The following is a 27,569-nucleotide window of genomic DNA, read 5'->3' on the forward strand; positions in this document are numbered from 1 at the left end:
TTTCACCGTGTTAGCCAGGATGGTCTCGATTTCCTGACCTTGTGATCCACCCGCCTCGGCCTCCCAAAGTGCTGGGATTACAGGCTTGAGCCACCGCGCCCGGCCAGAATCGATAGTTCTTAGCTGGTCCTGCTGCAGTAGGAGTCCAGTGGCTGGAGGGAGGAAGCTCCTGGGCATTGAGTAAATAAAGAGAATTGACTTCCTTTTTCATCTGTTGCTGTCTACTCATGTGGCCCTGGACAAGTCACTTCACCTCTTGCCTCGTTTTCTTTTCTTTTTTTTTGAGATGGAGTCTGGCTCTGTTGCCCAGACTGGAGTGCAGTGGCATGATCTTGGCTCACTGCAAGCTCCGCCTCCCGGGTTCACGCCATTCTCTTGCCTCAGCCTCCCTAGTAGCTGAGACTACCGGCGCCCGCCACCACGCCAGGCTAATTTTTTCTATTTTTTAGTAGAGACGGGGTTTCACCGTGTTAACCAGGATGGTCTCGATCTCCTGACCTCGTGATCCGCCCGTCTCGGCCTCCCCAAGTGCTGGGATTACAGGCGTGAGCCACTGCGCCCGCCTTGCCTCATTTTCTTCACCTAAAAAATGAGAGTTGGAATAAGTAGTTTTTACATTTCCTTTAAACCTAAAATTTCCTCCTAGCATGTCAAAATGCTGAAGAACTGGTCTGAAAATTTCAGCATACTGGCATGCATCGCTTGTGATATGTGATGTGGGATGTACACCGAGAAGTACAAGTGAATTCAACACATGAGAGATACGTTTTTCCAAATAACTTTAGGGTAAAGTTGTCTGTTTAAACCCAGTTTTCACAGTAAATGTGTTTTACACTGTTAGATGTATGTGGCTGCTGCTGGTGATGATCCCAGTTATGGTGAGAGTGATGCGGGTGATGAAAATGATGGTGATGGTGGTGGTGGTAGTTGTAATGGTGGTTGTGGTAGAGGTGATGATGGTGATTTTGGTGGTGGCAAAGGTGGTATAAGCGGTGTTGATAATGATGGTAGTGCCGGTGGTGGCGGAAGTGGAGGTAATGAGGGTGGTGAGGGAGGTGATGGAGTTGGTTTCACTAGTGATGGTGGTAGTGGTGGAGACGGTGGTGTACACTTCACAGTGACTTTGAATGAAAACGCATATATTAATGCATTTATCAAAGAGTCTGTTCATCTTGGTGATTCCCATAGTACTTGGCACACTGCCCTACAGAAAGAAGGTGCCCATTAAACATCTGATGAAAGAATATCTAGCAGATAATTACAGAAACATCTACTTTCGAAGGCAAAAACTTTACTCTTTTGAAGATCTCAGGTTTAATTTCGCTTGATATGGCAGGCTTTCTAAGACAGCTATGAAAATACTATCACCAAATACTATCACATTGCTCATACTTAACTCTCTAGGGAAGGATGAAAGCTTGTGTATAATACAGAAGGTTCTTTTATCAAAATTGATGGAAAAAAGGCCACTGCGGTAAATCTACTCAAAAAGAGATCAAAATCTCACAGGAAGAAGTTTAACTAGGAATTTCTCTGAAAATTTAAACTAAAAAATATAAAAATAATGTTGTTGCCGGGCGCGGTGGCTCAAGCCTGTAATCCCAGCACTTTGGGAGGCCGAGACGGGTGGATCACGAGGTCAGGAGATCAAGACCATCCTGGCTAACATGGTGAAACCCCGTCTCTACTAAAAATACAAAAAAACTAGCCGGGCGAGGTGGCGGGCGCATGTAGTCCCAGCTGCTGGGGAGGCTGAGGCAGGAGAATGGCGTGAACCCGGGAGGCGGAGCTTGCAGTGAGCAGAGATCGCGCCACTGCACTCCAGCCTGGGCGACACAGCGAGACTCCGTCTCAAAAATAATAATAATAATAATAATAATGTTGTTGTATAAGTCAGTGGTCCCCAAACTTTTTGGCACCAGGGACAGGTTTCATGGAAGACAATTTTTTCACAGATGGCAAGTGGGTCTGGGTAGAGTCAGGGAGGTGGGGTAGGGGATGGGGAGGATGGTTTGGGGATAAAACTCTTTCACCTCAGGTCATCAGGTGTTTGATCCTCATAAGGAGAGTGCAACCTAGATCCCTCGTATGTGTAGTTCACAATAGAGTTTGTGCTCCTATGAGAATCTAATGCTCCCACTAATCCAACAGAAGGTGGAACTCAAGTGGTAATAACGCTCACTTGTGCCCACTCACCTCCTGCTATGTGGCCCATTTCCTAACAGGCCACAGACAGGTACTGGTCCAGAGCCCAGGGGTTGGGGGCCCCTAGTATTAATATAAGTGACAAAATTTAGGTTACTGTAGAAACTGTAGGCTAGTCCTTAAAGTGTACCATGAATTTTTTTCATTTTTTGAGACAGGGTCTGTTGCCCAGGCTGGACAGTGGGGCAATCACAGCTCAATGCATCCTCAACCTCCTGGGCTCAAGCGATCCTCTCACCTCAGCCTTCTGAGTAGCTAGGACTACAGGCACAAGCCACCATGCCTGGTTAATTTTTTTAATTTTTGAAGAGACAGGGTCTCACTATGTTGCCCAGGCTGGTTTCAAACTCCTTGGCTCAAGTGATCCTCCTGTTTTAGCCTCCCAAAGTGTTGGGATTATAGGCATGAACCACCAAGACCTGCCAATGTACCATAATTAAATCAAGTGTTCCTTTTTTTCTCTTTTTGAAGGGCACATCATTTTTCCAATAAAAATTAATAACATACAGAACATTCACCCAACATGCAAAAATACTCAAAGGGTTTAAACGACTTTCCCTAATGCCTTTATTAATATTTGGTTTTTCAAATAATTCCTCTAACATGATTATCCTTATTGATTGTTTACTTCTTAGGTTATTAATTGGTTTAGCAGATACAAAAGAGTCTAAATATTCTCTAAAAACAATTAATTTAAAGGAATCTTTTATCTTTTGCAAGATTTATATTTTTATTTGCATTGTGTAGATAGAGATTTACAACTTCCAATAATCAGAGACACTCTCAATGTTAAGTAGGAAGAGATGTTTGAGTGCATATTAGGGAATATTTTTATTATAGGGTGATTTTTGATTTCCTATATCACAATGTTTCAGTGGAACCCCTGGTAATTTGGAAATTTGGATAACAAAGATAACTTGTATTCACTCAGTCACCATCCGTTCAACATTACTGAAAAAAATGTAGTGTGACAAATTATATTTTTCAAAAAAGGCTGTAATGGTATTTCTCATCCCACATGCTCATCTTACCATGTGACCTAGCCCCTTCTTGATTTAGAGATGGAATCTAGGCCGGGCGCAGTGGCTCACACCTGTAATCCCAGCACTTTGGGAGGCTGAGGTGGGCGGATCACGAGATCAGGAGTTCGAGACCAGCCTGGCCAACATGGTGAAGCCCTGTCTCTACTAAAAAATACAAAAAATTGGCCGGGCCTGGTGGTACGCACCTGTAGTCCCACTACTTACGAGGTTGAGGTGGGAGAATCACTTGAACCTGGGAGGCAGAGGTTGCAGTGAGCTGAGATCGTGCAACTGCACTCCAGCCTGGGTGACAGAGTGAGACTCTGCCTCAAAAAAAAAAAAAAAAAAAAAGAGAGAGAGAGAGAGAGATGGACTCTATATCCCTTCCCCTTGAACCTGGGTGGACTTTGCGACTTTTCTGTCAACAGAAGGTGGTGGAAGTGACAATATGTGATTTCAGAGGATAGATCATAAGAAGTGACAGAGTTTCTGCCTGGTTCTTTCTCTGGACATTTTCTCAGCATCCAGTCATCCAGCAAGGAAGCCTAGGCCACATGGGGAGGCTACTTGTAGGTGTTCCAGTCAGCAGTCCTAGACAACAGCCAGAATCAGCTACCAGGCATGTGAGTAAAGAAGCCGTTGAGATGACTCCAGTCCCAGCTTCCATCTGACACCAACTGCCTGAGAGACCTTGAGAGAGAGCTGCCAACTGAGCTCAATCCACAGGACTATGAGAGATAATAATAACCAATTATTTTTATCATTTGATACCACTGAGGTTGGAGTGGCTTGTTTTGCAGGAATAGATAACCTGAAACACTTATTTTAATATAATTGGCTTTAAAAATACTTCTAATGTAATAAGGTTCTGAAATGGTAGTCCTGGAACAACAAGAATTCCATAGTTGCTGTCCTTAGGTCTGCTGTACAACCCTAAATACCCTCACAGTATGAGGGGAAGTCACCCTCACAGTGTGAGGAGAAGTAGGTCTTCATTTCCTTGAACATGCAGCCATACCCATGAGACTTCTAAAAATGATATTAAGATAACAGAAGTCTGATTAGTGTTATTGAAGTTCCTCTCCATGTAGAGAGACTCTTAAGAGAATGGGACTGGACAGGTAGGACTAAGGTGCTTTGACTCTAAAGGTAGCCAAAGCCCTCAGGTGACTTTAGTGGCTCCTGTTACCAATGGCTGCTGTAGGGAAGCTTCCTACCCATTACTCAACTCTGACCTCTAGATACAGGTCAAGACCTTGATCAATTAGTCTGTTCTTGGCCCCATTTTATTCCAGGCAAGGAACTTAGTAAATATGAAGGAGCAGCACTGGAGAGAAGATCTAGAGCAAGAGAAATGGAGCCACCACTGAAACATGAGACAGGATGACTGGTGAAAACTGTCAGCTTGTTAGACAAAAGAAAAGCTACAACCGGGTGTGGTGGCTCACACCTATAATCCTAGCACTTTGGGAGGCCAAGGTAGGCAGATCACTTGAGTTCAGGAGTTCGAAACAGCTTGGCTAACATGGTGAAATTCCATCTCTACTAAAATACAAAAATTAGCTGGACTTGGTGGTGGGTGCCTGTAATCCCAGCTACTAGGGAGGCTGAGGTTGGAGAATCCCTTGAACCTGGGAGGGGGAAGTTGTGGCGAGCCGAGATTGTGCCATTGCCCTCCAGCCTGTGCAAAAAGAGCAAAACTCCGTCTCAAAAAAAAAAAAAAAAAAAAAAAAAAAAAAAAAAAAAAAAAAAAAAAAGAAAAATACAACCAACCAAACAAACAAGAAACAAAGAAGTAGGGACCCTGGAATACCATGGCAAGTATTGACAGACTCAATAGGATGGATGGATGGATGGATGGATGGATGGATGGATGGATGGATAATAGAGGCGGTGGGGGGCACTTAGTAGGAAAATTAGTTCATCAATTATCATGGGTTTTTTTTATGGTTTGGTTGGTTCCATATGTGGGTGAAAGTTAAAAATGGAGAGTAGCTCAGAAACTTCCTAGTACATAGAACTACAAGCCTTGCAGCTGGTCATTCATTTTGTGTGGGAGAAGAGGTGATTGCTTGGACAAGAACATATACACTTTCATGTGTAGTAGTCCTGAAAAGGAAAGGACTGGAAGACTGGAGACAAAACAGTCAGAAGGAGAGGCATTTGGATGGAAATATGGGATGGGCATAATGCATAAAGATCTTTGTATCACATGCAAAAAAATTCCCACTCAAGAGTGTTTGTCATTGAAGAGGCACTAAACAACCACATAGACAGAATGGACTTGGCCAATAATGTTAGTCAGTCTTGGCCATTTACCATGAATTGACGTGACAGGCAAATGAAAGGTGATAGAGACAGAGGCTATACATGAGCCAATGGCATGGACTCTACTTACTAACCCTGATCTAGTTCATGTGCTTTTGAATGTCCAATGTGCTAACAACAGAAACTGAGCCTCTGATATGATGTTATTCCTAGAATAGTCCAAATGGCCACTTGGCTGATTGTAATGGGTCTCTTCCATCCAGTTCGTCCACACGGAAATAGATATGTATTCTGGTCATGAGTTTGCCTTTCTTGCCCACAGAGTCTCAGTCAGTACCACTGTCTGGAAACTCCCAGAATGCCCGATTGAAATCCTATGCAATATTGTATCCAATCAGAAGAGCCGCTTTACAGCAAAGATGATACAGAAACGACCCCTTGGCTATAGGAGCCACTGATGTATTACACAGTAAGCTATGTAGAATTAGCTACCCTAATAGAGTGAAGGTGTAGCTGAAGCACCATCTTGTAGGCAATATTCTGCAAGGATGAGGTGCCATCCTTCAGGTTATAGTACATAGACTAAATCACAGAGACCTTTATATGATTCTGTGTCACCAATAGAAAGAACGCATGAGTCCACAAACAAAAAGGTGGAAGGAAGAGTGATTCCACTGCCATCACTCCCAGTGACCCATTGGGGAACTTTGTGCTTCCCATCCTCACAACTTTGAGTTCTGAAGGGTTAAAGGTCCAAGTCCTCAGAAGAAGTGCTCTCTCACTAGGGGATATAGCAAGGGTACTATTGAACTATAATTTATGAATGCCACCTAGGCACTTCAGATTCTTGTGTCCAGGGACCAGCAAGAGAGAATAGTCGTCATCGTTCTGGCTGGGATCCATGACCCTGGGCAACAGAAAGAGCTACAACTACTGTTGCACAAGGCAGGCAAGGAGGAATGTGCACGGCCAGGTGACCCCCTGGGGTGTCTCTGGGGGCTCTCTTTCCTGGTTATAACTATGATGGATAATCTGAGAAGGGTATGATTCCAAAGGCATGGGCCTCTTCAGAATGAAGGTTTGAGTGGCACCACCAGGTTGGACATCAGCACCTGTAGAGGGGATAGCACTGGATATGGAAAACTTAGAGTAGATAGTGAAGGAGGAAGAGGATAAATACCAGTTATGGCCTCAAGACCAACTACAGCAGTAGGGACCGTGGTTTGTCTCATTAATCTTCCTCTTCTAAGTTTCCCCTGAGGAGGAGAGGCCCATAGCAACCTTGGACAAACTGCACCCTGAAAATGAAGAAGTCAGCCTGTGTGATGCAGTCACAAGACTGTGATAAAAAAGCCATGTCCCATGTGGGTAACTGTTTAGGACTTTCTTCAATAGAGTCACTGTGACGACAGCAGTGAGCTGACATCTTCACCAACCACACCTGTAAAATTGTCTGCACTATTTACACTGAAGGCTGAGGTTACTTGTCTACCAAGGGTTGAACCCAGCTAGGTGCTAGGGCTGAGCCATTGCTGCCCATTGCGGGATGCCCCTAAAGGTCAGCTGTTGCCTTGGAAGCACTGGCCTGGTCAGGGCTGAGACTTTTCCTGGCCAGCCCTCCTTCCTACCCTCCTCCTTCACTACTGACAGACATGTATTGCAATCTGAATACTCTCCTGGCTTACTCTCCTTCTTTCTCCTCTTTAACTTTTATAGGCGTTTTCCCCAGTGTATCTCTGCTTATCTAACTCTGTCTTGGCATCTGCTTCCTGGTGGATCTGAACTGACCCATAAACCATGCTCACTAGTTATTTTCCAGGTAATCATCTATTTTTATTCATTTTTTTCTTGATTGGTAGTTTGAACAAGATATTAAACATACTTACTATATAAATACATATATCATCATTGGCCAATTTACTGTAATTGAACTCTCCAGAGGGGTTTCAGGATGGTTTTGCTTCTTCTAGAAATTGTAGCAGGGAAGCAGAGGTCTACCTTTGTCTGTTTTCAGAAGGGCAAGTTTACCTTCATAGTTTCCCTGGATTACTTTTAATGTTTGCTTTCCTTTTCCCTCCCACTGGACTCTAGTGGGGACCGTGTTTGTCTTCTTTAAACCATAGAAGTGCAAGTTCAAATGAAATGATGTTTCTAGAAGAATGGAAATTCCTTAAGTGAGGTCCTTTTGAGTTCAGATGGATTAGTGACAACAGAAAGAAAAGAGTACTCTTGTACCCAGACTAGCTACCCACTGCTGCCTAGGCTGCAGAGTAATGGGACTGGTGCAGGAACTCATTGGAGATTTTCCTTGGTAAGATTATGTGGTCACAAAGGAGTTTCCTTTGTAAGAAAAACACCTATATGTGGGATTCTTATTACTTGTTCCACAAAAACAAAACCCCTGGCAGTGGTGAAATAGAAAAGACTGACTAAAGGTAACAACTTGGACTCTGTACAAAGGCCTTTGGTGATTTTGAGTAAAAAAAGGCCAAGTCTCTCCCACACCAATGGCTTACTTTGGAGGCTGTAAAGTTACTCATTTAGCAAAGCTGACCAGAAAGTCAAAGGGAGGATTCATTAGCAACGTTGAAATTTACCACTAGATTATGCTTGTCTTTCCAGCCAAACAGAAAGAGACTTTGTGGCAGTCTTTTTGTGGGGTGTTCAAACACTAATGAAAAAAGCTTTGAAACCAAGATGACTTTTTTTGGTGAGTGGAGTGTCTGAGGGAGCTTACCTGGAGAAATCAATATAACTATTACCTCAGTGTTGTCAGAGAATTTATTAAAAGGGATCCCCCATTCCCCATTGGTAACTACTTATTTTTTTCTAAGAATGGGATTCAACAGTTCAAATTTTAGACCTTGGGTTGTGGTGTGAAGCAACGAAGCGTCAGGTTTTTCGTTTTTGTTTTTGAGACACAATCTTACTCTATTGCCCTGCTTGGAGTGCAGTGGCGCCATCTCAGCCTACTGCAATCTCTGCCTCCCAGGCTCAAGCAATTCTAACTCCTAAGCAGCTGGGATTACAGGTGCCCATCACCATGCCCAGCTAATTTTTTGTATTTTTAGTAGAGATGGGGTTTCACCATGTTGACCAGGCTGGTCTCGAACTCCTGACCTCAGGTGATCTGCCCTCCTTAGCCTCCCAAAGTGCTGAGATTATAGGCGTGAGCCACCATGCCTGGCCAAGAATCAGCTCTTGACAACTCCAAAATACCTATCCTTAGGGCAGATAGAAGAGAGAGATTTTTCACATGATAATGTATTTAAATCAGGATTAGACAAAGAACTTCGTCCTTCCTTGCTGAAATATATAAGTTGTCATATGTAATGGGAAAAAAGGCAGTCTTTTACACTTACGAGAGAAGTTGATAACTAAAAATCTAGAGGCTTCTTTCCCTAAAAGTCATTGACCAGTATTATTTTTATAGATTTAATGCCAACTAACCAGACTCTGAATTATTATCATCTCAAGTGTTGAACTCCAGGCTGTGCAATCTATACCAGGGATGAGTCTTGATTGACACTTTCACAGACAGCAGTTACAGAATTTTTTAGGAAGGTGACAGGTAAATCTCAGGGGTCTTCTCATTCACTTTTTCTTTGGTATCTTATCAAGATGTTTTAATTCTCTTTTCAAATATCTTCAGATTCTTTTCCCTCTGGTGAAACAGATGGCGGGTAGGAGGAAATACACAGAATGAACTGTGAAATTTCTCTTGCCTAAAATCATTCACAAAACATGGGAGATGATGATTCAGTAGAACTACAATGTGCAGCCACTAAGTTAGTGCCCATGTAATCCTAACCTTGTTTGGCTGTTAAGAGCTTCATGTGATACCTTCAAGTCTGGAAGGACTCAATCAGAGTATCACAGGACAGACTGAGACTTGGGGGCTTCCAAGAATTTGGAGCATAGTGGGATGCTGGGTTGCCTAGACATCATTAGTAAGATATTTTTCATACTTTTTTTTTTCTTTTTGAGACGGAGTCTCACTCTGTCGCCCAGGCTGGAGTGCAGTGGCGTGAACTCCGCTCACTGCAAGCTCCACCTCCCGGGTTCACTCTATTCTCCTGTCTCAGCCTCCCTAGTAACTGGGACTGCAGGCGCCCGCCACCACGCCCTGCTAATTTCACGATCTCCTGACTTCGTGATCCGCCTCCCAAAGTGCTGGGATTACAGGCGCAAGCCACCGCGCCCGGCCCCATTAGTAAGTTTTTTCTTTTCCTATAGCAAAATGCATTGAATTCCAAATGAACAATTTACAAAATAATTTTAGGAATACAACTCTTAAAAAGTAGAGACCCATTGCTTCATAGTAATTAGAAATGATGGTTCACATCACAGAAGGATTCTTTAATACACACAAGCGCTCCAAAATCAGGGTTTGATTGAATTTTCAGTACCTCCAACACATGTAAGTTTTTATTTGTTTAATGAGAGGGAGGAGACAACTAAGCTTCGATATAAATTTGAGGAGCCTCTGTGCATCGTATGGCCATTAGATGACAAAGCATTTGTGAAATGATACTGTAAGTCAGTGGAGGAAAAATGCCTTTAAAAACAGGCTCACTTTCCCTCTCTTTAAAGGAAAAGGCAGAATTGTGTATGCTCACAGAGGAGGAAGTAATTAAGAGTCTGATTCTGTTAGGAAATTGTAGAAGAAATATAATTTGAAAGCCCGAGAGATACTGGAGGGTTTGAGTCCTGGTGCTCTTATTATAAGTCAGTGGCCTTTGGCAAGACATAAACTTTTCTAAACCTTGGTTTTCTTATCTGTACTATAGTTCTAGTAAGACTTATCTGCCCATTCTCACAGGGTTACTATGAGATTCATGTGTGACTGTACATGTGAAGTTGTTTTGTAGTCTGTAAAATATAAATATGATTTATTATTATTGCCCTAGTTGAAATACTAACAGCTTTTAATGACCATAACTAGATTGAGATGTCTTCAGTCATATGGTCAAATTAGGATTTATTGTGTGGCAGATGCTGTATGAGAATTAATCTACTATCTTATCTAAGATTATCTAGAAATACATATTTTTAAAGAAAATTTTGCCATTTTTAAGCATGTGTGAATTGAACTGGTGCCCACAGGCACTGGCTTTCTTTTATACTCAGGTCCTCTCTCCACCTTATTTTGATTTGGAGGGCTGTCTTCTCCTTGGCTCCAAACCACAAATTAACTTTTGTAACCAGGCATGAAAAGTGTCCTAACTTGTGTCTGGACAATGCACAGAGAGGTAATAGTAGAGCTCATATATACTTGACTCTTGTCACCAAGAAAAATAAGACAAGGAAGAGCAGTGGCTTGAACAGCTGGTGTAACCAGATCTGTGACTTATTTGGGTAAAGGGAGGAGTTGAGTGAAATCATCAACCAATAAATGTTCTAATCAGGTGGCAAACTCTTCCGAGCTCAGCTTGAAAGATCACTTCTGGCCTTGCACACAATGGATATTCAAAAAATATGTACTGTATTTGTTGAATGGAAGGTTAATATTGAGCACCTTGAAATTCCCCCTACCCCAAACACTGCTAATTAGTTCTCTCATCACACCCAAAATAATACTAATAATATGGTTTGCACTTCTGAGAGTGATGATTCACTGTTATCATATTACACATATATACAGATCTAAGCACAAAAAGAGAAATATTGATCTTTTTACTTTTACATAGTTTTTAAATATAATTTTAGCACCTTTTCATTCATGTTTCCATGTTTTTGAACAAAGTTATAGTGATGGTATTCACAGATCTTTGTTTCTGAATTTTTCTCATTAAAATTATAAAAATTCTTAAAAACATTTTTCAGGTTGTCACATTGTCTTCATAAACACTTTCAAATAACTACCAAAAACTTCATTGCATATGTTAAGCTGTTAGATACACTCAACCATTCTCCTCTTAAATATTTAGGAAACTTCTGGGCTGGGTGCAGTGGCTCACGCCTGTAATTCCAGCCCTTTGGGAGGCCTGGAGGGGGGCGGATCACGAGGTAAGGAGATTGAGACCATCCTGGCCAACATGGTGAAATCCCATCTCTACTAAAAATACAAAAATTGGCTGGGCGCGGTGGCTCAAGCCTGTAATCCCAGCACTTTGGGAGGCCGAGACGGGCGGATCACGAGGTCAGGAGATCGAGACCATCCTGGCTAACATGGTGAAACCCCTGGCTAACATGGTGAAACCCCGTCTCTACTAAAAAATACAAAAAACTAGCCAGGCAAGGTGGCGGGCACCTGTAGTCCCAGCTACTTGGGAGGCTGAGGCAGGAGAATGGCGTAAGCCTGGGAGGCGGAGCTTGCAGTGAGCTGAGATCTGGCCACTGCACTCAGCCTGGGCGACACAGCAAGACTCCGTCTCAAAAAAAAAAAAACAAAAAAAAAAAAAAAACAAAACAAAAATTAGCTGGGCACCTGTAAACCCAGCTACTTGGGAAGCTGAGGCAGGAGAATGACTTGAACCCGGGAGGCGGAGTTTGCAGTGAGCCAAGATCAACCGCCACTGCACTCCAACCTGGTGACAGAGCAAGACTCTGTCTCAAAAAAAAAAAAAAAAAGAAAAGAAAAAAAAAGAAAGGAAATTTCTAATTTCTCTAATTTCCCACTATTATAGATCATGGTGCAATGAGCAACTCTGCAATATGGCTTGATAGTTAGCTTCTAAACCAAACTGTATATTGTTAAGTCTTTTCAAAAGTGTTATTTTCTAGGAAAATATCTATTACTTAATATTTCCCATTTAAAAATATTTCCACCAGTGCCTTGCCCCAAAATGATAGCAAAAATACTAAAGGATAAATAACTTACATAAGGTACTGAAGTTAAGTAAAGATTAAATATCAAAAATCCCTTTTTTTCTCTAGCCCAAGTGCATTACTAAAGCACTAGATAACATCAGACAAAAGATAGTGCCTTCTGGCCGGGCGCGGTGGTTCATGCCTGTAATCCCAGCACTTTGGGAAGCCAAGGTGGGTGGATCACACCTGAGGTCGGGAGTTCGAGACCAGCCTGACCAACATGGAGAAACCCCATCTCTACTAAAATACAAAATCAGCCAGACGTGATGGCGCATGCCCGTAATCCCAGCTACTCCGGAGGCTAAGGCAGAAGAATCGTTTGAACCTGGGAGGTGGAGGTTGTGGTGAGCCGAGATGGTGCCATTAAACTCCAGCCTGGGCAACAGGAGTGAAACTCCGTCTCAAAAAAAAAAAAAAAAAATAGTGCCTCCCATGATCATCATCATCATCATCGTCATCAAAATTATCTTCCTTATCATCATGCCAGTGATGCATTTATTAAGAACAAAGTGAAGCATGGCAACGAAAGAGTAAATGCAGAAATGAGTGGCAGCACCAATGATTTTTTATTTAGGTATTTGCATATTTACTACATGCTGGACACTGTGCTAGACACTTGGGATATGGTAAATTATGAAAACGCAAGTGTCACGTTTGATTTGTCAAGGAACTAGTCAACTCTTATCCTCATGTTGAAATAAAGTTTAACCTTATTCTATAGTTTTTTGGACTCTCCATTATTCAAACCTTTATCTATTCAAGGTCCTTGTCTGTTTTGCTACTCTTCAGTTGCTAATGGTGACCCAACCCTGGCTCTGGGAATTTTCTCCATACTGGTTCAGCAAGTCAGGGCAGGTTCTGCCCCAAGGGCTTCTGGGACCACAGTCCTTTAACTTAGCTACCCCACCAAGTTTCTAACCGTACATCTTTGCTGGAATCAGTCATTCAGACCAAGTCAGCAACCCAGAGGTAGGGCTGAGAAAAGCAGCTGAGGCTTTCCCGAGGCAAAAATGGCAGATGAATAGCAGGGGCAAAATCCACTGGGCTAGGCGTGTACAGAACACTCCTGCATGGAGAACACTTTGTCAGGCATGGGAAAAACAAAAAGAAAGTGAAGTTCTCTTAGACTTGTTCTCAAAGAGCTTGCAATCTGGTTAAAGAGTTGAGTCCAGAAGTAGCTGAAATTATAGTGAATGGTGAGAAATTATCTAACAAACTTCATAGTACACTAATGGGTGCTGAAAGAGGGATGGGCAAAATCATCTAAGGATCATTATGCTCTCAACAAGGAATTGTGGCCTTCTTAGGAGCAGTTTCATAAGGAAAATTTTTTTTTTGAGATGGAGTCTCGCTCTGTTGCCTAGGCTGGAGTGCAGTGGCATGATCTCAGCTCACTGCAACCTCCACCTGCTGGGTTCAAGCAATTCTCCTGCCTCAGCCTTCTGAGTAGCTGGGATTGCAGGTGTGCGCCACCACGCATGGCTAATTTTTGTGTTTTTAGTAGGGATGGGGTTTCACCATGTTGGCCAGGCTGGTCTCAAACTCCTGACCTCAGGTGATCTGCCTGCCTTGGCCTCCTAAAGTACTGGGATTACAGGTGTGAGCCACTGCACCTGGCCTCATAAAGAAATTTAAGCTGCTTCTAGCCCTGCAGCTATTTACAATCCAGCTGGGGAGGCAAGAAATTCTGAGGTGAATGTTACAATACAATATAGGCTGTGCCTGGTGACTCACATCTGTAATCCCAGCACTTTGGGAGGCCGAGGTGGGTGGATTACCTGAGATTGGGAGTTCGAGATCAGCCTGGCCAACATGGTGAAACCCCATCTCTACTAAAAGTACAAAAATTAGCCAGGCGTGATGGCAGGCACCTGTAATCCCAGCTACTTGAAAGGCTGAGGCAGGAGAATCCCGGCCTCCTCCCGGGAGGCGGAGGTTGCAGTGAGCTGAGATTGCGCCATTGCACTCCAACCTGGGCGACAGAGTGAGACTCTGTCTCAAAAAACAGTATAAGGCAGTGTTTGGTTACATGTTTGATTACATGTGGAAAGAGTGAAAAAGACAAGAACAAGGAGAATTTAGGAAGAAGGGAAAGATTACTAAACGCCTGTCAATGGAGTTTGGAGGACAATTTTGAGCAGAATTCAAATAGCAGAGTTCAGATAAGTGTAGTAAAGAATTAGGCAAAATATGCTTGGGTCAGAGCCTGGCTGAACTGAGAGAAAGACACTTTATTATGGGGCCATGTAAGAAACAGGGTCAGAAAGCTATGAAGATGGCAGTGTGTTGGGAAACCTTTAGTGCTGGATTGATAGCTTTGACTTACATACTTATGAACAGTTGTTTAAAAAACTTCCGAGCTAGGTAATGGCATCATAAAAGAAGGAGACCAGAAAACAGAGACTGGAGGCAGAGAAACCAGTTAGGAGACCACTTCAAGCATTTTGAGATAAGGTCCTGTCCTGAGAGTGGGAAGGGAAGTATGGATTTTTGGGGACACCAGAAGAAAGAACCAATAGCACTTGACACTGATTGGATGTGAACAGAGAGGGAAGAGAAAGGGATGACTCAAGAGAAGCCTTAGTAGGAAGTGTGTTGAGGGGAGGATTTAGAAGCAGGCGATGGACTTTGTTGGAAAGTGTTTGCAAATGGAAAGATTTACATATCTATCAGTAGGAGTATGTTCTCAACTGATTATCTTATAAAAGCTGTGGAGTTTCTCTATGAGATAGTCAGACAAAAGTTGTCACACGATTTAAAATGGCAATACCAGGGAGCAACTCCGCACACAGGATGCACTCTGGAGAATGAGCTCTGGTCGAGAGTTACAAACCCTGGGCTGAATCTCAGGATTTTTTTTTTTTTTTTTTTTTTTTTTTTTTTTACATAGTTTCATTGTATATATTTTGACGAAACACTTTCTAACTCATCGATCTAGTTTTCTTATCTTTAGGTCTCCATGAGACAAAACAGCCATATTTTTTGAGTGCTTTAATATGTTAAGCAGGCTTTGTGTGAAGAACTTTATTTGTGGCCGGGTGTGATGACTCAAGCCTATAATCCTAGCACTTTGGGAGGCCAAGGTGGGCAGATCACTTGAGGCTAGGAGTTCAAGATCAGCCTGGCCAACATGATGAAATCCTGTCTCTACTAAAAAAATTAGCCGGGCATGGTGGTGCATGTCTGTAGTCCCAACTACTCAGGAGGCTGAGGCACAAGAATCACTTGAACCTGGGAGGTGAAGGGGGCAGTGAGCTGAGATTAAGCCATTGCACTCTAGCCTGGGCAACAAAGTGAAACCCTGTCTAAAAAAAAAAAAAAAAACTTTATTTGCATTTTTTTTATTCTTAGAATGCACATTCTGCATTAAAAAAAATTTCAATATTTTGTGGCTTAAAGCAACATCCATTTTATTTGTTCACAATTCTGCAATCTGGACTAGTCTTGGCTCTGCAGCTCTGCTGGTCTTATTGGTGATCACTGATGTGTCTGCAGTCAGCTAGTGGGGTTGCCTGAGGCTGGGCTCAGCTCAGGTGCTGGGCAGCAGGACTTTTCCCTCTCTCCAAGTATCTCAGGGCCTTTCCTTCTCCATGTGGTTTATCCAGCAGGGTAAATGGATTTCTTAGTGGCTCAGGTCTCCTAAAAGTACAAACTGGAAGCTTCTATACCTTCCTAGGAGATGGGATGGGAAAGGCAGGGAAGTGGCACAACTTCACTGCTGCATTTTCCTGGTTAAGGCAAATCACTGGCCCAGTCCAGATTAAGTGGAAGGGGCTACATAAAGGTATTGATAACATGAGGCTGGGCCATTGAAAGGCTGCAATGTAGCAGAGAGACTACCACAATATTATTTCCAATTTGTAAATGAGCAAACTGTGACTTAGGAATGGTAAGCTACTGGCATAATGTAGCGGGTAGAGCCGGCTTCAAAGATTGTGTTCTAAATCACATATGAACAAATAAAACAAGTACATGTTTTCACCTACAATCCTGTGGGGTGGGTACTGTTATTGTCCCTAATTTACAAAGGAGGAAACCCAGGAATAGAGAGCGTAAACGTCTTGTCTGAGGTGACTCAACTGTTTTGCTCCAGAAATTATACATTTATTCACTGTGCTGCCTCTTATGGGCAGTACCTGATACATACAAGATACCTGTAAATGTTATTTAATCTGAAGCTATTGTTGGAATGGCTGGGACAATAGCAAATCTTTTGAATTATTCACTATTACATCTTATATGCTATTTGAGAACTGGGAGTTTTTCAGTTATCCTGTGTTAAGGGCAATTTCTGTTTCAGACACCTGCTTCATCTGTTGCACTATTTCTTGAAGCTTGGAAAGAAACGAAGACTGCATCCAATCCTGATTCTCACTGCCCATCCAATTCCAACCCAGATTCTCACCTTTCTTCTGGGGTGAAGACCTTCCTGGAGTAGAGCTGACCTCAAGTTTTCATCCTTTAATCATCAAGTCAGCCTTGTGACTTCTGAATTACTATCATTAGGTTCCAGTCACCTCCTCTAGTTCGATAGCTTATTTCCTCCATTGATGCAACTGTGATGGCTTCTGAGAGTAGCTTGCAGATATTCTACCTTCCAAGGAGTGACCTGTACTAGCTTCCCCTTTCCTTTTGCCAGTCCTATGGGCAGAGGACTTGCTTCACGGAAAACATCTGGTTTCAAAGGCTCCTGAAAGGAGCTGTCTTCTGCTTACGTTTGAAGATGATACATGGCCAGCAGTGGTGTCTTAGGCCTGTAATCCCAGCACTTAGGGAGGCCAAGGCAGGCAGATCACTGGAGATCAGGAGTTCGAGACCATCCTGTCCAACATGATGAAACCTCATCTCTACGAAAAGTACAACAATTAGCCAGGTGTGGTGGTGGGTGCCCGTAATCCCAGCTATTCGGGAGGCTGAGGCAGGAGAATTGCTTGAACCCGGGAGGCGGAGGTTGCAGTGAGCCGAGATCATGCCACTGCACTCCAGCCGGGGCAATAGAGTGAGAATCCATTTCAAAAAAAGAAAAAAAAAAATGATGATACATGTATGCCTGCCTTCGTCTAAGGCGGCCCTAATTTTTTCCAGTCTGTGAGGAGTCTGGAATTGGAGCACACCTCCAAGTACAGATAACAGGTGAGGTGGCTCACTTTGGTGGGTGTTGTTCTGTTTTGGATATGGATGTAGCCATTCAGGAAGTGGCCCCAACATTCTCCTACTTTTTCCGAGGCAAAACTATCAGTGGCCTTGTCTTTTCCTTAAACTTTTCTCCTTCAAGGCAGCTCCAGATTTTAACTTTGACTTTATTTTACCCTATAAAAATATTAAGGCAGGCCAGGCGCAGTGGCTCATGACTGTAATCCCAGCACTTAGGGAGGCCAAGGTGGGTGGATCACCTGAGGTCAGAAGTTGAGACCATCCTGGCCAACATGGTGAAATCCTGTCTTTACTTTTGAAAAATACAAAAATTAGCTGGGCGTGGTGGTGGCAGGCGCCTTAATCCCAGCTACTCGGGAGGTAGAGGCAGGAGAATCGTTTGAACCTGGAAGGCTGAGGTTGCAGTGAGCCGAGATGGAGCTATTGCACTAAAGCCTGGGGGACAAGAGCGAGACTTCTCTCAAAAAAAAAAAAAAAAAAAAAAGAAAGAAAGAAAAAAGGAAAATTAAGGCACAATACGTGAACTTGAAGAACATACAGTTCTGTTTCAACACTTACGTAATCAGCCCGGTGCTGTGCGAAGTGCTTTACATTGTCTCATTTGATTTACTTAATAAACTCCTATTTGAATCAAATGGGGTGGGGTAGGGGTTTCCTGGAATTCGGCTTACCTCGCCATCTCCCTCCACCCTTTCCCTTCAGTGGAAAGGGAACCAGAGAGAAAAGAAATTGAGCTGCTCTGAAGGGCAAGGCCTCTTCCCACTTCCCGCAGCTGTTTCGCCAGGCTTGACCTTCTTCCCTTAGCTAGAGGCAGGGGGTCTCCACCCCTCGCCCAGATCTAGTCGGTGGGAAGGTGGGTGGCTTTTTTCGGGTCATTGGCGCACCCTCCCTACTCCCAGCCACCTGCTCGGGTTCCATCCCAGCTCCAGGCTCCCTGGAGGGTGGCAGGGACATTCCAATCCTCCCACAACCCTCACGGATGTTGCGGGGGAGGGGGGCGCAACTGCTCTTCTCTTCCAGCACCCAGCTTTGACCCGGTTTCTTCTCAATCCCTAGTGGCCTGAGTCATCCCCGTAGAGGAAATTAAGGATTGATGAATGGTTTGAAAGTTGTTTGTTTACAACCCACCCGTTGGCGAAGCCGCATCTCCAGTGACAGAGGCACTTTCTGGGCACCGTCTGTGCTCTAGCGGACAATTGAGAGCCAGGCAGCCAAGATGCCTCCTCGCCAGACCAAATATGGTCACAAGAGCTAAGCAGCCTCTCGTGGAAAGGCTGGCCTTGTTGGAGTCTCCCCGAGCCGGGGCGCACCCGGGCCGGCCTTCGGGCAGAATCGCTGGTCAGCGCGGCGCTCAGGGTGCTGCCGGCCTCGGCGCCTGGCTGCAGGGGAGGGCGCGGTGTCCAGGACCGGCCCTTCCTAGGCCTGACCCCTCATCCGCGTGCCCTCCGCCACCCCCGGCCTTGGTTTCGGTCCACAAGCCCTTGATGAAACAGGCTCAGGCCACTTTCCCTTGGATCTCGCCCGAAGTCTGTGGTAAACTCAAAGGAACGCAGATGCAGGGCTCCGCGGGAGAGGTCCGCGCGGCCGGGAGCAGTGGGTAGGGGACACCCGTCTCCTCTTACCCAGTAAAGTACCCATCACGCCCAGGGTTTTCTGGAGCCGGAGTGGGAGGAGGAGGAGGAAGAGGAGGGGCGAGCGGGGGCCGGCCGGCTCGGGACTAGGAGGTCATACATAATTCAACAGCTCAACTTTCGGGCCCGCCTCTTTCCTGGGGGTGGGAGTTTGCTCCAAACTTTGTTTATGGGACAGTCCGGGAGCTGCTGCGGCCGCGCTGTCTGCTTCTCCTGCGCCTCCTTTTCGCCCAGCGCGAGCTCCTTAGGCCAGCTCGGGGGATGTGAGAGCCGAAGCCCCTAGACTGCTGGGCACCGAGTCGGGTCAGGATTTGTCAGCCAAGCCTCGGCTCCAGCTCCGCAATCTCGGGACTCACCCGAGCGACCCAGGCCCGACGGCAAGTTCGGGCGGGACGGCGGCCGCCTCGCGCTCAGGCTCAGCTTCGCTGCCCGCCCAGGTAGTGCCCGCTGGAGCTCGCGCGCTCACCCGGCACCACTCCAGGGCTCCAGGCTCCCCGGGCTTCCGGAGTCGAGACGTGGTGGAGTTGGCTCGGGCTGAACTTCTTTCGGGGGGCTGCCTGTCCTGGAAAGCTGCGACCTTTCCTTTGCCATCCTGCGGTTCAGCAAGGCTCGAGTGCAGTTACTCCCTCCACCCCTCGCCCTTCCTTCTCCTCCTCCCGGCAACTTCTTTGCTTCAGGAAAGTTGCATAATTCTCGAGGCCAGGAGGGACCCCTCCCCCATCCTGCTGGTCTTACCGCTGAGTGTCTGGGATCTCCAGGCGGGCAATTATCTGTCTCCTCGTTTCCTTTTCCCTCTATTCTTCCTCCCACCATCTCGCCCTCTCACCCTATAACCCTTTTACCCACTTCTCCGACTTTAAATAAAAGGCTGATCTGACCTTCTTTTTGCAGAAGATGAATCCGGCCTCGGCGCCCCCTCCGCTCCCGCCGCCTGGGCAGCAAGTGATCCACGTCACGCAGGACCTAGACACAGACCTCGAAGCCCTCTTCAACTCTGTCATGAACCCGAAGCCTAGCTCGTGGCGGAAGAAGATCCTGCCGGAGTCTTTCTTCAAGGAGCCTGATTCCGGCTCGCACTCGCGCCAGTCCAGCACCGACTCGTCGGGCGGCCACCCGGGGCCTCGACTGGCTGGGGGTGCCCAGCATGTCCGCTCGCACTCGTCGCCCGCGTCCCTGCAGCTGGGCACCGGCGCGGGTGCTGCGGGTAGCCCCGCGCAGCAGCACGCGCACCTCCGCCAGCAGTCCTACGACGTGACTGACGAGCTGCCGCTGCCCCCGGGCTGGGAGATGACCTTCACGGCCACTGGCCAGAGATACTTCCTCAAGTAAGTCAGCTTGGAGCCGAAGACGGCACCAAGTCACAGTGCCCAACGCGCGCGTGTGTTCGTGTGTGTGTGTGTGTGTGTGTGACAGAGAGAGAGAGAGAGAAAGAGAGAAAGAAATGGTGTGTGTCCTTCCACGGTTATTTCACAGATACGGAGAGCTGGAAGCAGGGAGTGAGTCTCTGGGTGTTGGAATTGTAAGGGATCAGAAGCGGAGGAGAGTGTGGTGAAGTTCATCCACCATAAAACACACAGGTGACTTTGCTCTGAATCTGCAGGATTGAAGCCAACTCCTGGGCACAGACCCTTAGTCCCTTCCTTGGTTACTCTCAGTCAGATAGTCCAGAGCCAGGCCCTTTGGGATGTGACACCAAGATAAATGAGAGAGAAACTGTGAAACTTGGGGAGCAGAGGGACTTTTGGTGAAGTAGGTTGTCTGCAGTTTCTGTCTTTTTGGGAAAAGCAAGCTGGAAAAGTGAACAGTGGCTGGTAGGCCGTAGTGCTCCCAACTGGGTGACATAATGACCACACAGCACAGTGATGTAATTAGCAACTGTGTGGTGAAGTAGCTGTGGGCTGGACAAATCAATCGTGTGGAAATTGTGTCAGGAGTTTTATTACATTAAACTTGTTAACCTAAAATACCATCAAATCACAAGCCTGTTCTTCTTCCTTTCACATTGGTCCAGCTTTTTGATGTCATGAATTTTACATTAGTTCAAATTATCAAATTACACCCCACGGGAAAATATATTCTCAAACACTAGAGGAGATTGTTTCAATTGTGGTACCCTAAGATAACTACATTCCTCAGGAGAAACCAAGCTGGAACTTGAAATGTTCCATCGAGGTCATAGGGTCAGGCTATCAAAGATGGAGGTTGTGCCAGCCTGACCACTTGGTTCAGGATTGCCTGCACTGCCAGTGAGGGAAACTCCTCTCCTAAAAAACTGACTTAGATTTCATTTTAAAGCCTATATTTCTTTAGTAGAGTAGCCTTAGTTCAAAAGACTATGTACAATTTTAAAACTTTAATCAAGCCTTTCTTTGGCACTAATATTTGATGCTTTGATTGCTATGAGAGAGCCCTAAGAATGAATACACAGTGATGGATGAAGTTTACTATAGTGAGCCCTTTGACTCATACCAGTGACCAATTCTTATTCCTTCCCCATCTCAAGGCTGTTAGTATCTTGTTCAAGGAGTTCTTTTTGTGTTTCTGAGGTTGGTATAATGCTGAGTTTCTGAAACAGACTTGAGGGTCGTTTATGCCACAGCTGGTCTTCTCTGGGTTATTGAGTGATAGTTTGTACATGTGCTCAGTCCTTTGACTTCTAAGTAGCGGGTGGAGTCAAGTATGTGATGTAATAACATGACTTTTTTTTGCTTGTTCTTTTGTTTTTGAGACAAAGTCTCACTCTGTCACCCACACTGTAGTGCAGTGGCACAATCTTGGCTCACTGCAACCTCCGCCTCCCGGGTTCAAGCAATTCCCCTGCCTCAGCCTCCCGAGTAGCTGGGATTACAGGCACCCGCCACTATGCCTGGCTAATTTTTGTATTTTTAGTAGAATGGAGGTTTCACCATGTTAGCCAGGCTGGTCTCGAACTCCTGACCTCAAGTGATCCGCCTGCCTCGTCCTCCTAAATTGCTGGCATTACAAGCTTGAGCCACCATGCCCAGCCCTACATAATTTCTAAACTGTGTTTATGAATATATACACACATAGGTATGGTATATGATCAGCATTAACTGTGATTATTAAAAATATGAAATAAGAGCTAAACTTGCCTAATATCTGAGGAAAACTAGATGAAAAAGACCCTGAAACAAAAGCAAAACAAAAAAATTGCTTTTATACATTGTGTTTGGAGTGATTGGAGTAGCTCAGAACTGCCTGTGAACAAGGGCAAAAGTGAAATTAGCCTTGGATTTAGAGAAAGTTGCTGTGATCTCTCTGCCCATCCCCCCAGCCACAACCACTCTCCAATCCAAAGCAGAATGCATCTTCATTTCACTCTGGGTAGTCAACGAAAATGACAGCTGAAAAAAATGTGTAAGTAGTAGGCTGGCCTGATCTAGTGCTATCTCTGGAAGTTTTTTGGACCAAGTGACTAAGAGAGGTTAAGAATTTGTCAGTGACTATTGTCTTTCAGGATAAGCAATCTGCCAAGAGTTCTCTGAATTTCTTGTAGAGTTTGTTTAAAGTTGTAATAAGGTAAATGCCATACACTTTGTTACACAGCCTCAAAAGGTAATATATTTCAGTGGATTAAGTAGAAGCTTGAAAAATGATGCTGACTCACTCAGAGTTAATTTTCATTAAGTCTGTTTATTACTTTACTTGCCATCTATGAAATAGGGCTGGGGCTAGCAGATAAGCCTTTATTTTTTTTTATTTTTTTATTTTATTTTTTATTTTGGCTGGAGTAGGGATGGGGTTTCACTATGTTGCCTAGGCTAGTTTCAAACTCCTGGACTCAAGTGATTCTCCTGCCTTGGCCTCCCAAAGTGCTGGGATTACAGGCATGAGCTACCATGCCCAGCCAAAAGAAGAATCTGTCTCCCAATCTTACTGGACTGGACTGTGTTTTCTTTATCTTTGCATTTCTTGAACTCATAACATAATCTTGAGCTCATAGCATAAACCCTCTACATAATGATTAACTGATAATGCTTTAAAGTTAAAGAATAAATGATTCTGCTGCCATCACTTATCTTTTCAATATCCATTAAAATCAGAGAAAACCCTTACAAATATAATGATAACTGCATTGTGAATCAGATGACCAAATTAGTATATTAAAGGGATTGAGGCTAGTTACGGGGAGATAGGCACATAGCAATTAAGAGCATGGAATCCAGTATCAGATACTTCTAAGTTTAAATATTAGTAAGCTCTTTAAACTCTTTGAGCCTCAGCTTCCTATGTATAAAATGGACAGAACACCCTTCTCTCAGAATTATTGTGGGGATTCAGTGAAATAATGTATGTGAATACAATAAACTTGCATGTTACTAAGCCTTCAACAAAAAAAAAAAAAAAAAAAAAAAAAAAAGAAGAATCTTTTTCTTGACTTTGTTGGGAGTTGAGGGCTTTATAAGTTAGAAATCAAAGGATTTTAGAATGACAAGGGTCAATTTTGTTTTGTTTAGTTTTTGACTAGAAAACTGAGGCCAGGGAAGGGTGATGATAGGAATTTGGGAAAGTCATGTGGTTATTTAATGGTGGACCCTGGACTGGACCTCTAATCTGTTGCTGTCTACTTAGGGAACACTTTTACTTTTTCCCCACCCCCACCTTTCCCCCATGTCACTTCCTTAGCTAAACAATGAACTTAATGGGAAACAGAGCCTGGACATCTAAGAAGCTTTAAAAAAGCCTTTTGTCATTTTCTCAGGTAAGATTGTTCCTAGGTATATGATGTAGCCATTTTCTGGAACCTCCTGAAGGCACCTTTCCTGAGCATTCACACCTTTCCTGTGGTGTTCAGATGTCCTGTGGTGTTCAGATATTCCTTTAGAGTAATAATGACCAGGGCATGGTGGTGCCTATCTGCAGCCCCTACCACTCCCACCCGATCTCTAAATAAAAAGTTCATAAAAATTAGAGTAACAACGAAGCAGATTGAATGTTAAAACACTTAGCCTCTGAAAACCACTGTGTTCATTCATTATTCCTGCTGTCCTCTAATTCTCATGAATCAGGCTGAGGTGTTGAGCAACCTGGCACACTGATTGAATACTGATCACATTAAATTTTTAAAAGGTCTCTGATTATAAATAGAATGCATGCTTTTACAGAAAATGGGGAATTATAAAGAAGAAAGTTATCTAGCTTCAGTAGAATTTCCCATCTTTTCTCTTTTGCAAACATTCTTATAAAAATCTTTCATTTGAATAACGTGATTTTATAAGAAAAAAGATTTTATCCTCCTCTTAAATACAATTCCGACTATAACATTTGACTGTTACGTCTAATTTTTAGTGACAATTTTAGTGTCCTGCCTTTTCTGAAATGTGTGACAGAAAATTATTTTTGTCCAAGTGATCCATGCACTTGGTAACAAATCCAATATACAGGAGGACTTTTGTTAAAAAACAATGGTTTCCTTCACCTCCTCAAGGATCACAGAGGGAACCTTTTAATTTTTTTTAAATTTTTTCAACTGTTTCCATATTTAATTCTTAGACTATTACCTTCTTAAGCCTAAGTAATATGCTTTTACCACCATGTTTTGATTTATCAACATTTAGCACCTGATATGAAAGTGAGATTGTAGCTCTTTAAGCTAGTTTTCTTTTTTCTCTCCCGGGTTTGATGTTTATTACGTTTTAAGTTTGTCTGTTAGGTCACCTTTTTTTAATAATCACTTTTTTTTTTTTTTTTTTTTTTAAGACAGGGTCTCTCTGTGTCACCAAGGCTGGAGTGCAGTGGGAATCATAACTCACTGCAGCCTCAAACTCCTGGGCTCAAGTGATCCTCCCACCTCAGCTTCCCGAGTAACTAGTACTATAGGTTTGCACCACCATGTTTGGCTAATTTATTTAACTTTTTTGTAGAGACAGGGTTTCCTATGCTGCCCAGGCTGGTCTCAAACTCCTGGCCTCAAGCAATCCTCCCACCTCAGCTTCCTAAAGCCCTAGGATTACAGGTGTGAGCCACCACACCTGGCTTTTGTCAACTTTTGATAGTATTTCTTGACTCCTTATGGTGTATGTCAGTAATGTTTGGACTGCTACCAGTTCTACCGTTCACTTTTTGACAATGTTGCTTTCATGTTGCCAAAGCCCTGAACCCATAACCTGTATTTGTGCTTTGCCCCAAAGTTGACCATCTTATTCATATATGATTCTTAAAGTTGAAAATCCATAGGCAACATTTACATGACTACAATTCTGTGAAATGATTCATTGCCTTGTGTGTTAGGATTGGATTTTAAACTTGCACTGTGGGTCTGGTGTTAGGATTCCTGGGCCATTCAAAGGAACAGGTATCTAGCCCTAAAGTCAAATGGGTTTTTTTTGGTTTCTCAGTCTTCATCAGTTGTTTAAAATTGTCTTACCTGGTAGTTTTTTCATATTTGGACCATGACTTTCTTAAATTTTTTCCCTATTATTTCTGATTGCCTTTTAATGTGTTCATGCATTATTTGCCATTATTATGATCTCAAAAGTTTTCTAGGCTCTCAATCTTGTCTAACCTAGCAAGTCTTCTTTGTCTAAGCTGTATGCCAAGATTACTTGCTTGTTCTGTGCCGTTCTGAACTCATTATTCACTAGGCCCACTATAGAACTGTCATCCTGGGACTTCTTTCCATAGCTGGAAGTGCGGTTTCCTTTTCCCATGTCTTCCTGTTTGTTTGGTTTATCCCTCATTTTGCTGCAGTACATGCTTGAGTAACTTCTTAATAAATGGTTTGTAGGAGGTAAGTTTTTCAAGTCCTTTTCTGTCTGAACGTATTTACTTAAAAATTGTTCTGACTCTGGTTTGTTTTTTCTGTTTATCTTTGAATGACAGTATTGTGTAACTGTTTTCATAAGGGCCTTTTGTCATTCGAAAAATACTGTTTGCTACCTCAGTTGTCTGTAATGTGAAGAGAGTGATACCTGTTGCCTGGTGGTTTGAAAGATGAGCATATTTAAAGCATCTGGCACACAGGAGATGTTCAGTACAAGTTAGTTCTTGCTTCCCCTTCTCTCTCTCCCAACACACATAGCCTATTTACCCAGCCAGAATCAGACCCCTTGGCAATAGGGGTCAGGTGATTTTTGACTCCGGATTACAGCTGTAGCTTTGAGGGACAACCTGGATCTGGAATTGAAAGTCAGTTTTAAGTTTAAAATAAGGACTTAGAGTCAACTTCCCTGGTTAAGAGAAACCTAAATAGGAATGCTCACTGTAAGTGCTCTTTTGCTTCAGCATCTTGGGCAGAGGATACTCAACTCCATCTGATAAGTGTCTAGTTTTTGTTGTTTGGAATCTAGATTGTCACTACAAATTGAGCTGTTTTTGTGTGTGGGATAGGGGAGGAAGAGGAAATGGAAAAGGGGGAGAGATGAGCAGGAAAGGTAATTGACATTTGTTGATTACCTGCTGAATGCCAGACAAGGCAGAGAGTGAGTGTCAGTGCATCCCAGAGAGATAGCAACAGAATTGCATGCGTATGGAACTTTTTCATAACCCTAGATGCTTTTACATATATTATTTCTTTTAACCCTCACAGTGATCCTATGAACAGGTATATATTATTACCTCATTTTACTGTTGAGTAAACTGAGGCTCAGTGAGGTTAAGTAAATGTCCTGGGGTCACATAACAGGTGAGTGGCAGAGATGGGATTAGAACTCTGTGATTCCAAAACCTGTGTTCCTGTCCTTATGCTGTGCTGTCTCATGCCAGTTGTGTGGCCCATAATTAGATCTTGTAATTATGTATCCTTGATGATCACATAACTGTGGTGGTGGAGTGGTGGATGGATTTTTAGAGTTTGCTTCTGAACTGAGTCTGGGTTATCCTATTTGAAATTGTCATTGATGGTGAGATAGAGATGATGGAAGAAAACCCAAATATACCAGAAATGTGTAGTACACCTCCAGTGCCTATTTATATTTTATTTCTCATCAAAATTTCCACTAAGGTGACTCACACCAGTAATCTCATCACTTTGGGGTGCTGAGGTGGGAGGATTGCTTGAGGCCAAGAGTTTGAGACAAGCCTGGGCAACGTAGCGAGACTCTGCCTCTACAGAAATATATATATATATATATAAATATATATATATATATATAAATTTATATATATATAAATTTATATATATAAATCGTAAGTATGTCTTAAAAGAAGAAATGTGTGGCTGGCTTTATCACTGCAGGCAGCTGACAGAATCTAGAGAGAGAAGGGGAACACAGACAAACCAGGCCAAAGAGCTGGTTTCGACCTGTGTGTGGTCCTAGAGCCTCGATCAGCTGCCTTCCATCTTGGTTTGCCGGAAGCCTTTGTAAGGTGTGTCCTCAGTCAGTCAGTCATTTATAATATGACGACAGAGTTTCACTATTGTCGCCTAGGCTGGAGTGCAATGGTGCAATCTCAGCTCACTGCAGCCTCCAGCTCCCGGGTTCAACTGATTCTCCTGCCTCAGCCTCACGAGTAG

The 27,569-nt window shown here is 43.7% G+C and overlaps 1 protein-coding gene across 1 annotated transcript in view; it reads left to right on the top strand.

Annotated features, from left to right (window-relative positions):
* Nucleotides 1–19,198: 19,198 nt before the first annotated feature.
* Nucleotides 19,199–27,569, top strand: part of WWTR1 (WW domain containing transcription regulator 1) — a 144,133-nt gene continuing 135,762 nt past the window's right edge. Inside the window, exons 1-2 of the mRNA XM_010356839.2 lie at nt 19,199–19,530; nt 19,985–20,418. Of these exons, the coding sequence (XP_010355141.1) occupies nt 19,988–20,418 (431 nt within the window). The 5' untranslated portion in view covers nt 19,199–19,530; nt 19,985–19,987. The remainder of the gene's footprint in view (nt 19,531–19,984; nt 20,419–27,569) is intronic.

Source organism: Rhinopithecus roxellana, chromosome 1, assembly GCF_007565055.1.
Source record: "Rhinopithecus roxellana isolate Shanxi Qingling chromosome 1, ASM756505v1, whole genome shotgun sequence".
Lineage (NCBI taxonomy): Eukaryota > Metazoa > Chordata > Mammalia > Primates > Cercopithecidae > Rhinopithecus > Rhinopithecus roxellana.